Source organism: Apteryx mantelli, chromosome 1, assembly GCF_036417845.1.
Source record: "Apteryx mantelli isolate bAptMan1 chromosome 1, bAptMan1.hap1, whole genome shotgun sequence".
NCBI lineage: Eukaryota > Metazoa > Chordata > Aves > Apterygiformes > Apterygidae > Apteryx > Apteryx mantelli.
The window spans coordinates 95709251-95723560 of NC_089978.1; the positions used below are offsets into that span (position 1 = coordinate 95709251).

Genomic DNA, 14310 nt, shown 5'->3' on the forward strand with positions numbered 1-14310 from the left:
GTATACCCATAGTTAGTGGTAATTCTCAGTTAAAAGGATATTCTCCAAGTTTTCACCTCCATTGCAAACAACAGAGTAAAAAGTTTCCTTCTGAAAGAGTGGATGCCAAGGTCACTTATAAGGATATTGCTTTATATTCATGTTTCACTAATGATACAGGCATATCACAAAAAAAGTCCCAAGAACTTTCAAAAAATATAAATACTGTACTGATGGCTTTTGACACAACAGACTCTGATCTTTTGGTGATTCTTGCAAATTATACTGGCAGAAATTATGTGATTTGTGAAAAGCTGCAGCTTTATATTAAAAAATCATACTGTCTCAAAAGAATGCTCAGAAAACCTGCATCTTCCAATCCCCCAAAGTAGAAAGTATATATATATATATATATATATATATATAAAAAAAAAAGTAAAATCTTTTTTTCTTCCTTTACAAGCAGATTTTCTTGGTCTTTGGAATGCTAATTGATGATTTAAGGTAAACAGAAAGCTGGCAATACCAATACAACCACTTAAATTAATGACCCCAATGCACCGAAGCCAAGTTTTCAGAATTTAAACCTTACTCCTTTAGAAGACAGAAGGATAGTGAAAATTCATTGTGACTATCCAGAAACTGCACAGGTGACCAAAGAAGCTACAGAGGGACTCTAAAAGAAAACTTTCTATAGAGAAGAGAAATCTGTACTTGAAAAACCTGCAGGCTTTTCAAAACCTATGAGCTTGAGGACAGGATGTAACAGAATTTTTCCTAATCATTATAGTAAATGCTGTGGACTTACTTTCATTCTCTCTTGCTGACTAAATCGCAGTTTTAGTAGAGCCAACCTGCACCGCTCACACAGGCGGTGAACAACCCAGGGAACCACAAACGCATCCCCAGATAGGGAGGGCAGCGGCGATGGCCATCACACATGCCCACCTCTCTCCTCCTCCCACCGGCATTGCTACTACCAAAACAACCCACAGCAACCTTTTTCCTTCTCCCTGTCATTCCCACCCTGGGAGGCCAAGAGCAGATCACAGAATCGCAGAACAGTTGAGGTTGGAAGACACCTCTGGAGACCGTCTAGTCAAACCCCCCTGCTCCAGCAGGGTCACCTACAGCAGGCTGCCCAGGACCCTGTCCAGACGGCTTTTGAGTATCTCCAGAGATGGAGAAATATATTCAGATATTCAAAGGCCTTGGCCAGCACAATAATGCTAAGCAAAAAGGACGATTCCCCAGCTCCTCTAGCTCTGCGGCACCTCAGTCCCAGACAAGCTTGGAGCGAAGACACCGAGGGATGTTTGCCCACCTCCGCTCCCATCCATGGGGCAGCATCCTGCTTGGTGCTGGGCCCAGGGACCCACACGCCTCCGCTCCCAAGACCGACCAGGAGTGTTTTGAAGGACATTGTGAAACACCTTCTTCACTGTCAACAACAGGACAGAGCTTGCTGGGAAGCAGAAGGATTAATTAGAAAATATTAAGCGATGCTGCATTCAGTGTGACTATATTACAAAAGGATTTCTGTTCTCTGGGCCACTTACGCTTAGAGGAGGCTGATACTTATTATTTATGAAGACAGTTTGGCAGGAATGATCAACACCAGCAAGCAAGCAAGCTGGCAGATAGCTTCAAATTACTGAGGTCAGAATTTACTTAAAATAATAAGGATATAGTCCTTTAATAACTTGTTCTAAGAATTCTAGTTATTACCAAAAGCAGCTTAGTACAGAATACAGAAAAATTTCTAAAGCTTCATAAATACCCTGAAGACGGTAACTAGAGGCTCTCAGAAAGAACAAGCCAAACTCACAGCAAAACAGATTTTTTTAAATAACAGACTTATGGTTTTGTTTGCTTTCTAGTCACACCATCCAAGCTTCTTCTCCGAGCTTCAGGATATTTTGCAATTTAAAGGAGCAGGGGCATACAGCAAAGAACAGCTGGTTTTGCTCGTAAACATAGCATAGCGACACCATTATATTTCTCCCTACATGGTCCTTCTGACAGAAGCATCAAAGTCTGAAAAATTCACTCACAAGATTTGAGTTTGCAGTTAAAGACAGGCAGACAAGCTGCAACTCTGTCCAACGGACATGAAATATAGATATGAAAAGGAAGCATATCAAACACTGGGGAAAAAAACGTAAAGCACCAAGGCATTAATAGTTTTCACAGAAAAATAAAATTTGTCTAAATCATTACTAAGGATTATTATACTGTTGTTGGAACTTAACCCAAAATCCAACTGGAGGTCAAAAGTGTGAGAAACGTACCATTCCCCCTAAGCTAGAGGTGCTCCTGCACAAGGCAGCTGTTGGTTGCTTATTTCATAGGGCATCTCACGATGATGGAAAAAAAAGCTCAGGAGCTGCAGCTGCAGGTGCCCAGATCACCAGAAGCAGCGAAGCCGAAGGGGCCACCACAGTCAGAGTAAGTGGAGATGCACAGTAGTGACTCCTCAGAGGTGGCAGATTTACTTCTGGCCATTGGCAGGACCTGAGCAACCTGGCTCCGACACGCCCTGGCGGCCCTAACTTTAAAGTCCACCATGTAGAAATAAGAAATCTGAAAGCCCTTTTTTGCAACTGGAAAAGATTTGACTCTACAGGCTTCTATCCATCTCAACAAAACACAGTATTTCACAGAAAAAAAAAATTCTTGTCAGACTGGGAGTCTGCATGGCTCCTGGAAAAAGCCTTAACGATTTGGACCACCCAGCTAATAACACAAAACTAACTGCCCAGATTCCTTGATTTAGTGCTCTTGCTTTCCATTGGCAAATCTGATTCAGTGTCACTAAAAATGGTGAAAATTTTGACACGGATTTCCACTGCAGTCAGTGGACCAAACAATAACCAGTGGGCCCATACGCTCGCCTATCTAAATGTGCTTTTGAGTTTTCTTAATTGCTTACAATGATTTTTAATTTCCCCTCTTTCCTCCAAAATTTAGTATGATATGCAAAACTGGGAACATACCATAAGATCAATCCTGTAATGTGCTGTTTTGTGCACAAAAGACAACCAGCACTACCCATCACTGTTTATATATAGTCTTGTAGTGGCCTTTTTAATCAGTGAAAGCGGGATACTACATTTAGCATGAAATCCTAGCAGAAAGTCAAGGGGATATTGAATACGGTAGCTCATTCACTCGTCTAACTTAGCTTTCACCGCACTGCCCTCCTGCAACAGACGGGCGCTGTGACTTTTATTTGCCAAGGAACTAGTTCTGCAGCAGCTTAACGCAAGGCAACATCTGCCAGGAAGAAAGCAAGCACAGGGGCAACCTTAAACGAGAGCCAACAACAAAGCACTGAGCTCCAGGCCTCTAACCCGGCCAGCGCCGAGGAAAGGAAAACATGGTTTGGGAAAAAGGAAATGTATTACAGGGTGTTTCAACTGTCCCTTGACAAATCTACTCCCTCAGCAAGAATCCATTTGTAGGAACAATTCATCCGCCAGCTTCCCAAATGTGAAATACTCTTCAGTGATTTTCAGGAGCTGGTTACAGTGCTGACGTATTCTGATCACAGAGGGCTGAGAATTAAAAGATTGAAAGAGATGCAATCTTGTATGAACTTGTAAACTGCTATCCTATGGGATCTGCCAAGTCTTCCTCCTCCCCGGCTCACACACACGCACACGCACGCACACACACGCACACACACGCACACACACGCACACACGCAGCCTCTCACTCCAATGGCAGCGATTCCTCACAGCTCCCTCCACAGTGGAAACTAAAACGGGCAAAGAATTAAGCAGCACAGTCTTAAAAGAACTGTTCAAGCAAATACAACCCAAAACATAAGTTGCTGCATAAGGTCTCAGGAGAACTTGGGGGGAAGGGGTGAGAAGGGGAAGAGGCTGTAGTTTGTCAAATAGTACAGATGTATTGGCCTTTTCAGTTGATGTTTATTTAAATTGTGCAGTAACTAACTTGTGCAGCCACAAGATCTTATTTATGCTTTCCCTTCACACTTTTCTATTGCCATGTATCACGCCCACTTACTATGGTGTCTGATTCAAATGAGACTCCAAACATTTTGGAGACCATGACTTCCTGTGAATGGGACCCCTGAGAAGCATCAGACTCTACACCACAAAAATCATAAGTAATACATGAGTTTATTCTCATGTGTCACGTACTACAATCTGGAAGTTTCTTCTTTTTCCTTCATTGTCTTTGCACAATAATAACTTTGCTAAAGACAGAAGAACAAGAAAACACCAGGGTTGTACTTGAGAGACAACATTCAACAACTGCAAATGCATCAAAACTCATTTTCATTGTGAGTGGCTTACAAATAAATGAATGTTTTATACCTCAAATGGAGAATTTATGTCTATTCCTCTCTACTGATCTGTTTTGGCCAACTGACTTACCTTTCAAACAGGGAAAGCAGACAGCCATAAATCAATCGTCTTACCTTTCTGTTGAGTTACAAGTTATCTTTTATTGCACACAAGCAATTTATATGTTTTTAAATGCATTTTACAGTTAAAGCACCTGCGTTATTTTATATTATATGCCTCACACCTGAAGATTCCACTAAACAAACTGGGCACACAAAAATATAGCAAAAAGATGATTCTGACTAATAATAAAGCAGAACAACTCTCAGGCCTGCAATTTCATCCTATGGCACTACTGGTCTCTAAGAGGTCTGAAGTGCCTTGGGACCATTTAAAGATACTACTCAATGTCCTTGTTTTCAACACTCAGTTGAAGACAGACACAGAACCACTGGTCAGAAGCATTTCTTTTACAACTAGAACCAAAAAAGAAAGAAAAAAAAAGAATTCAGATGTTCATGTTTTCTGAAAAGACCATAAGAGACATCACTGGCAAGTTCTCACTCAGTGATGCTGATTACTGCAACCTGTTAGTGCTACTGCTAGAAAGGATGGAAAGGTTCTGGTGATACACAAACAGCCTTATTAGTGTTTATACCAACACGGCCTTCTCTCATTACAGAGCTGTCAGAAATTGGTGCAGTTGACTGTAAATTCCCTTAAACCAAAAGACAAAGCATGTTTACAGCTATGGTGATTTCCTGTTTCTCCCGGACACACATTTCCTATCAAATTATGATAAAAGTCAAGTACCAGTGAGAAATTCAAAACGGGGCTCCTGATATCAACTGAAACAGAAATACATCCAGAAGTTGTAACTGAAGCGATAATGAGGGAGATAGAGAGACTGGCCAGAAGAGTGCATGGGCACATCCAGAACAGGCACAGACCACACATTTCCTTAAAGATACCCTACCAGATAATCTCTGCCACCCCCATTTTACAAAGGGGAAGCAGGCACAGGCTAACTAACGTCCTTAATGTCACAAAAAGAAATCAGTGGTATGAAGCAGAAGCAAACTACCAGTCAGATGCCTGCACAACACCACCTGCAACAAGTCACCTCTTCTTCCTTAGTGCTATAATAAGAAATGCATTTAATTTGCACAAGGCACACACACAAGCTCTTTTTTTTTTCTTTGAAATGGGATCACTGCCTTTTTTGCACTTCATAAAATATTTTTAAGATCCAAAAAACCCACTGATGGCCTGTTGAAGCAAGGGATGCAGTTGAGCTGAGACACATGGAAGTGATGCTAAGCATATTCTAGTCACCTTTGTGGACTCAGCCGTTCCCCAAAATACCCCAACAGCAACACAGATAAGAGCTAGACATCTGCATATCCATACAGCATTTTTACGGATAAAAAAGAATCCCTTTTCTCTCCAGGGTCACCCCAGTCACTCCTAAAAGAGATCCTGGAAGGCTCTTCCCAAGTAACAACTATGCTGGGAATCAGTGAAGCGGGAAGGAAAAACCCTTCACAAGTCCACAGAAGGCAGAGATGGGGAGACAGGGAAGGAACACCACATTTACAAGACTGTGACAGACGGAAAATGTAAAAATTAACAGAAACCTCCACTCAGTGTGGAGTAACCTTCCGGGACACCCACATCCACTCCTTTCCCAGAAATAAAAGTGTGGGAGGCAGAAAGACTGATTTTTTTTTTTTAAACACTGTATTGCCACTGGAAGTCAGTGGCAGGCATATTGTTTCTGGTTTCTGCCTCCGGGCAGTTCAGGACAATGAGTGTCTGTGAGCCAACATGTTTTTAATCTTGAAGAATAGCTGGATAGAGGCCTGTTAATTTTGGCCTGTTTTACTTATGAGCGACACAGTATAGCCAGTCAGCCACAACGGACGGTCTCAAGATGGAAGAGATTCAAATGAAGCACATATTTTCAAGCGCATTGCCCAAAATTTGATTTATTTTTCTGAAGAAAAATATAATTGGCCTAGGCTTATAACTTAACTCTGATGCAGGAGTTGGAAGCAGCATCTCATCCCATCTGGCAAGTCACTGTCAGCTATTCTGACAGAAAACCTCTGAGGGATACCAATACGGACCACAGACCCTAGTAGGTTAAAATTCTCATGGTACAGCCAAAAAGGAGACAGACACTGCTAACAGTGACTCACTTCGCCAGCCCACATTGGTTAAATGTAGGCTTTGGGTAAACCATGCAGCATGACGAAGCAGTGCTGGAGAAGCCTGAATACATGACTGCTTTCAAACTGTGATGCTATTCTTAGTGTACATATGTACAACAAGTTTAAATCTAGCACCTTAAAAGGAAAAGGCATTTCCTGAAAAGAACAAGAAGAGGGTGATAAGTGGCAAAAGAATACAAGTCTTCTTTAATCAGGCTTCTCAAATTTTAAGGTGCCTTTTAAGAGTTGTGCAAAATTTTAAATTTGTCAAGACTGAAAAAAGATTTCCTTCTATAACAACACAGTAATTTCAGAGGCTTCAGAATAAAATGAATTATAACACAGTTTACTTAACATATGTAATTTGGATGATTGAGAATTCTCACACACACATTTCTATCCACTGCAATTTTTGGAGCAAAAGTCAGCAGTAACAAATCTCATTGTAATATAGTTTTCTACAAAGCTACAAAACTTTCTTCTGCCTCTCTGGAGAACATCAGTGCACTCTTCATAAAGTCACAATTCAAAGACTATAACAAATCAAAGATACACACACACACACACACATAGATATATACCCACTAGTTTCAAATAAATCAATACAATCAAGAATCTTTATGATAGGCATCTTGCATGTTTTTGGTTGCCTTTTTCCCTTGGAAACAGCTCACAGTGACCTGCTGTGTCTCACAAAAACAATGCAGAAAATGGGTCGTTTCAAGCATTCTCATCATTTCTTTTGGAGCTCTCTGTTCTGTTGAACAGGCAAAACTTGGTCTCTTGCAAAGGCTCCTAACCCAAAGCCCATTTATAGCGACTGCCCTCAGATGAAGACCCATCTTCACTGACCAAGCACAATGCGTGAATTTATACAAATGGTATCTGCTCAAGTGGTAAAAAAAACCTCTTGCCGGGTGACAGAACAGAGGATGTCTCCAGCAGCGCAGAATAGGAACAGGAGTCGGTTCGGGAGAGAGCCGCTTTGGGAATCTCACTTGTGCTGCAGACGGGCCTGGGAGCCCCAGCCACGGCGGGGACCCTGCGGCGGCAGCACCTGAGCAAACAGGGAAGGAAGCGAGGGCGCCTGCCCAAGCACTCGCGCTCCCGGGAGCGCACAGCACGGCTGGGTATGAGAAAGCCAGCGAGGGCAGGGGAGGGAGCAAGCAGCCAGCGCTGATCAGAAGAACGAGCTGCAGTTGTTTGAGGTTTCCTGGCGGGAAAATAAATAAAACAAACAAAAAAACCCAACAAAAACCAGAAGTAACCAGAAAGCAAAGAGACTTTCGGGAAGGATACAAAGGAGGGCAAAGTAGCTGCTTTTCAAGGTAACTTCTCCTAAACACTAGAGAAGAAAGCACAAAAATATTACTAAAAAAGTTAACAACTGTTGATAAATGCTAGCCTGCCAAACCTGGGAAAACAGCAACGCTGCCAGTCTTTCTAATAACTTCTGTATATATAACCAGAAAAAAAAAACCAGAGCCAAACAAAAAACCCACAAGCAATACTTTCTCCTGGAATAAGCCTTTCAGCAGAACAGTTTAATTTTAACACTAGTCCAGCACCAAGATTTTTCGATGCATTAAGTTAGGCATAGCAGTACTTAGGGGCTCTTAAAATGCCCCCACGCTAAATGCCTTCTCCTTCCCTCTTCACAGGACTAGAGGAAGATGTAATTTTAAACATTTCTGTCAGGAAAAATCTGCAGAAGCAGGAAGAAACACTAGTTAGAGATAACAGTGGCTGGGGGAAGGACTGCTGCATTTGACAGTACTTTGCTCTCCCCTCCCTATACCTACTCATTTCACATTTGTGCGTGTCATTCACACGGCAAAGATGCAATTTATTTTCTCAGGCACAAGAAAAATCTTATCAAGATTGTTCAGACAAACTACAGGAAGATACTGGTAGCAATGAGCTTCCCATATTTATTAACTTGGGTAACATCAATCTATTTCCATGGGTCTCTCAAGAAATACAAAAATCCTTTCTCTCTGCATGTAAAGATACGCAGAATGACAAGCTGAAGTTGTTTCAAGCTCTGGCAGAGTTTGTAAGTGGCTATTTCAAGTTACAGGACAGATCAGAATCATGGAAGTTAAAACCTATAATTTGGAGCCACTTTCAAGGTACTGCAGCATAAATTTTCAGCTTGAACAGCTTTAACAGTGCTCCTTTAAATATAATAATAGTTAGAAACAGTAGCAGAGAACTCACGGCCAGCCAGCTATGTTCTGTAAGCCGAGCTTTTAATTTACTGAACTAAAAAAATTTAAGTTAAGTGAATGCCTTGAGAAACAGATGATTCCCAGCACACTGAAGTATTTCATATATAAAATAATTCGAAACAGAAAATTAAAACCAAAAAATACACGGCTAATTCAGAAGCAGAAAAATTCACAGGTAGCTAGGGGAACATGTCGTCTGTTACCCCAGTTGGTAAAAATCATTTATATTTTCATTAGCTTCCCAGAAGTACCATGAAAGATGCAAAGAGTGACAATACTAAAATGCAGTATCTATTGCAATATCTATTTCAATGTCATGAAGTACGAGATGACTAGTGAACTTCTGGGACAAAAGATGAATAGCACAGTGGGTGTGGAGGTAAGCAGGGATGGGAGTGTGGCTGTTTCTCTTCTCTTCCTTGCTCACCACACTAAGGGGCCAGGGACCTACCCTTGGACCTCTCCCAGCGAAGATGCTCCGGGGACCCTTACGCTGGCAAATCTCATGCATGGCAGCACAGCATGGAGCTCCAGCCTAGGAATACTGCATTAGTGCCTCAAAATCAAAGTAGAAGTTTATACAGCTGATCAGCTACCAGAGAAGCAGGTTAGTGCTTCATCGATAGTTTCAGCAACCTCTCCAGAGTCGTGGCGGACTATCTGCCGTAACTGAATTGCAAGTGACTCCGACGGAGTCACAGAAGCCAAGAAGACAGGATTCATCAGTGGAGCCTTTAAGGCACATCTGTGCAAATGGCGTTCCCACACGCTCTCTGGCCTTCGGTCAACTATGCAAAGTTTATCAAGAGGGCATCAAGACATTGGAAATAGGGCTGAAGTCCATGCCCATCTCCAAACTCCATTCTTTCTATTAACTTAGTATACAGCAGTATTTAAATAATACTTTTTACTCAGGCACCTCCAACTACTTTGTAATAGTGTATATTTCCACTATTTCCATTTACAGAGAGGGGAAGCAAGGAGGGGCAAATCTAAGCAACTTGCCTCAAGTTATATATCAAACATGTCACAGAGCTTGAGTTTTCAACCCAGTGGCTTATTCAACAGAACGCAGATACAACAGCATGCCAAATCTTGTTCCCCACACCCTTACAAAAGCCACAAATTTGTCCCCATTTTTACCCATCCCATTCATATTTGTACAGTGGGGAAAAAACATGGTTTGGTAATGTTCCTGTTTATTTACAAGTACCAGTTTCAACTGTTTGAGAGATGAGGAGAGTACAGTAAAATGCACCTCAACATTATCAAACTATTTAAGAATCCATGGTTTTGATATTTCAAGGGATACACTCATCCATACTTTCACAGCCAAGAATCTCACCTGTACTGATGGCAATCTCCACTGCAAGGTTTTACAAGCACTGTATTTATACACTTTACATATTCAGGAAGCCCTTGTCATGTCTGCTACCACTTACTATTGCAGTAATGGATATGGCAGCCTGCAGATGTGAAGAATAACTGCTACCGATTAAGTTTGATTGGACCTTTGCAACACTTGCCTAAACTTAACTATCCAAGCCCTTACACGCAGTTAGGTTGCCTGTGCTCTTTGGCAAGGTTTTTGCCACTGCAAGAAAATGGACAGCCGAAGAACTCATCAAAAGCACCTCTCAGAAAATTGTCATAATTCCACTCTTGGCTTATGTGACCGCCCCCTTGAGATTTCAGTTGCACAAAAGCCCCCAGATGTTGCTGAACAGTAAGTAGGCTGAGCAGGCCTCCCAATGAGGATTTGATGACCTGATTATTTAAAGAGCATTCAGAAAGAAATGCACTGAGCTTTGATAATGCTTAAAGCTGCAAGGAGAACAGCTACAGCTCATGAAGATGGCCCACTTCACATGAGAAAATATGAATGCAGAGTCAAAGAATGACTCAAAATTCTTGATTAATACAAACAAAACATATTTGTTGCACTTAAAGACACTTTGAAATGTTATTTCTATTAGGCTTCCCTGCTGGTGGAAGTCTTATTTATTCATCCACATAAAGTCATTCTGCTATCTGGAACTTATTTAGAAGGAGCCAACTGGTCCAAAGCACAATTATTTGGATAAAGCTGTGCCTTAGGACACATTCATCTGCCTGTATTCACATGTTGTCTTTTGTCTTTACTTGGACTGTAAACTATCTGAGGGCAGACGCTGCCTTCCTGTTCTGTATTTAGACAGCATAGGTCTGCATCCACCCCAAGCGAGATAGTAGTCATGTGTACTCAGCTTTGCAGGGTACACAGGACCAAGAACAGAACTGGATCCTGTACATACTTCTACGAAAACTGTCTCCAAGCTTAATAGATAGATGGCAAACTGCATTAAAAAACCCAAAACAAAAAACCTCAGCTGACAGAGAAGGCCCCACCCTTGGCAATGCAGAACACCAGCTGCTTAGGGACCTGGAGACTGTCCTTGAGCACTCTGCAGCCCAGTCCAATAGACAGGAGCAATGAGTGTGAATCAAGACATTAACTGCAATGCCAGATTTTTTTAAGCCTGCCACACGACTCTAAGCAATCTTAAATATTCCTTTCTTCAGTTTCTTACTCCTATTCTTTGTCTATTTACAGTATAAATTCACTTGGACAAGGAACATCTCTCTCTCTGGCTGCAGCACTGAAGGGTCTCACCACAGATGCCCCCCTTGATCAACAACAGTACAACTTTGAGATGAGCTACTCTTTCCAAAGCCAAAGACTTTCATCTATCTAAAGACTTTCGGAACCTGCTGAGAAAGAGTCACCAGCAAGCTCATCTCTTTCTCTCTCTTTAGTCCCTAGGGAAGAGGTTTTAGGCTTGTTTTAACTTCCAAAAGGTGTACCTCCAAAACGTTCATGAAGAGCAAACAGACTTTCTCTTACTGGTGCCATCAGAGATATTTCATCAGAGTATATCATGGGCTTTGTATGGAACAGAATGTAAAAAGACCAAGGGCCAAGGGAATCCTTTCAGGATTTGAAATGACAGCTTTCAGATAATATAGCAGCAGCTTCAAATGCTTTTAAACATTCAGGTATTTTTCAATCTCTTCCCTAATCACAAAGAGATAGATAATTCAATGACATTTCCACAGACAGAATACTGTCTTGATTTTTACTGTCTACCATCAAATACTTATCACAGAAATCTGCTTATGGCACCTAAATTATTATTATTTAGTACACTGTCCATCATGGTATTTAGGTTACGGAGCACAAATGCTCCACTCTTAAAAACTTCGGTTTTACCAGTTTATTAATTCAAGAGCTGATTAGACTATTTCTGATATTTACAACCTACCACTGAAAAATAAGTTTTGCATGAATCCAAAATAGACTGTTTGGCTTTACCTACAAAATGGTCACGTGCCCACTTCCTGGTAACAGTTCATTAAAATATATGCATAGTATAATTTGTATGCAAGAGGGGTACATGCATGCGCATCCCACTGAGATCTTTTCGAAGAAGTTATTTTAGTCTACTTAATAGCATTCTGTTACCTAATCTTCACAATTATAGACCAACACAGTACCATTAAATACTAATTTAGAGTTTCATTAGCTTTCATATTGAGAATAAAGATTTGAAAGGATATTGCATACTTTGTCTAGTAAAAAGAAAAAAAAAAAAGGAATATGGAACCATAACTCTATAGTAGGGTTTACAAATACAGCTGCTGATGATTTAAAAACTCCTTGGAGCCTTTGCCACTAAGCATAAGAGGAAAACTGGACTTTCAAATGAGCGCAAGCTGAAACAAGCAGGCTATTGTGTGGCGAAAATTGGATTTTTGAGATCGGAGAAGTTACATTTGGGCTTTTAAGAAGAAAGAGAAGTACGGGATATTAGCATCCTCTGCAAACAAATTGAAGACTGACATTCACATGAACCGCAAAGTAGAGCATTCAGTCATCTTCCTAAGAAAACAAAAGAGAGCTTGGCAGTACAATAGTCCTCAGAAACACAAGGACAGAAATTTCTGTTTTCTTTGTTGATTTAGCAAATGATGTGTCCAATACCTTAGTGTTTTGTAAAGGAAGAACATAAACATGTTCCAGCGTCTTTCATGTTGGAAAGAAGCTAACTGAAGTATGCCAACACCAATAAAACAGCTAACTTCCACACAGAAATACAGTCATTATGCCATTTTATGCCTCTCCGTGGATGGAACTATCACATAAGCAGGAATGACTCCTGGATACCAAATACAGGTAATGCCAATGGACAGGCATTCTCCACGCGCACAGCTATGATTCTCCATATGTACGGCTATGAACTGTGTCAGACACCTTGCTTGCCTCTTTATTGCTTTTCTCCACTGTCAACCCAGAGTAATGCGCCCACATTTGAATCAGCACCCAGTTACTTTGCAGGCTCTGTTCTGGGCGCAAATTTCCATTGACAACACCTGTTAAACTATCACTGCGTGCCAGTTTACACTGGCTTTACTTGCAACATCTGTCAAGTCAGCAATGCTTAATCTGACAAGATACAGCTGTTTTAAAAGAACAGGCAGAACTGCATTTCCTTTTGCCATGGAAATGGGCCTAAATTTCCGTTTATTTCAAATTTTGCTAAAGCACACGCAGACAATTATAAGTGAAACAGTAATAAGCACAGGTTTTAATTATTAGAAGCACGAGAGCTTAGCTAGATTTACCCTTTCGTTTCCCATAGTGGAAACCGCGATTTGCTTTCTGCACGTCCAGACACGCGCGGACAACAAGACTTGGTGAAAGACCTTCAAGCGCCAAGGTCCTTGAGCCGGGGCCGGCAGCCTGGCCACACGCGTGCCCCCTCCCTCCGCTCTACCACGAAGGACATCACAGATGCTCTGCTCTGCTTGAGCAACTTTTGGCGGGCGCCTCCTTTTCTGGCCTCTGTAATTCTGCCGCGGGGCGCCCGGAGCCGCCGCCCGCCGCCCCGGCCCGTCGGGGGGCGCCTGCCGCTCTGCCCGCGCCGCCCCGGCCCCGCTGCCCCCCTCCTCCCCGGGGCGGGCAGGCCGGGCCCCCCGCCCGGCGGCGGCGGCGGCGGCAGCGGGCTCCGCGGCAGCGCTCCTGCCCCGCCGCCCCGTCCCGTCCCGTCCCGTCCCTACCCTCGTACGCCAGGCTGCGGCAGGCGCCCAGGGCGAGCAGCGCGGCGAGGCGCAGCCAGCAGCTCCCCATGGTGCGCGGCGGCGGCGGCGGCGGCCCTCCCCGGCTGCGCGGCAAAGGGGCAGGAGGAGGAGGAGGAGGAGGAGGAGGAGGAGTGGGACGGAGACATCCTCGGAGCGGGCTCCCGGGCTCCGCGGCAAACTCCTCCTCCGCCGCCTCCTCCTGCCCGCGGGGCCGCCCCGCTCCGCCCCCGGGGCCCGGCCGCGGGGCCCCCTCGCTCGCTGGCCGGCTCGGCTCGGCTCGGCTCGGCCCGGCCCGGCCCGGCCCCGCGGCCGTCGGGGCTGGCGGCGGGTCGCCCTGCCGCGGCGCTCGGCTGGCCGCAGCCCCGTGCCCGGCTCCGTGGGAGCCGCTGCCGGCTCAGGGGCACTGCCCGGGTGGGCCCGGAAACGGGAGCGGGAAAACTGCCTCGGCTCTTC

General features: G+C 43.4%; 1 protein-coding gene across 2 annotated transcripts in view; it reads right to left on the minus strand.

Annotated features, from left to right (window-relative positions):
- Positions 1–14003, minus strand: part of SRPX (sushi repeat containing protein X-linked) — a 49649-nt gene extending 35646 nt beyond the window's left edge. For both annotated transcript variants that reach the window (XM_067297657.1, XM_067297649.1), the window contains exon 1: positions 13837–14003. In XM_067297657.1, coding sequence (XP_067153758.1) covers positions 13837–13906 — 70 coding nt within the window. In that variant the 5' untranslated portion in view covers positions 13907–14003. The remainder of the gene's footprint in view (positions 1–13836) is intronic.
- Between the last annotated feature and the right edge of the window lie 307 nt (positions 14004–14310).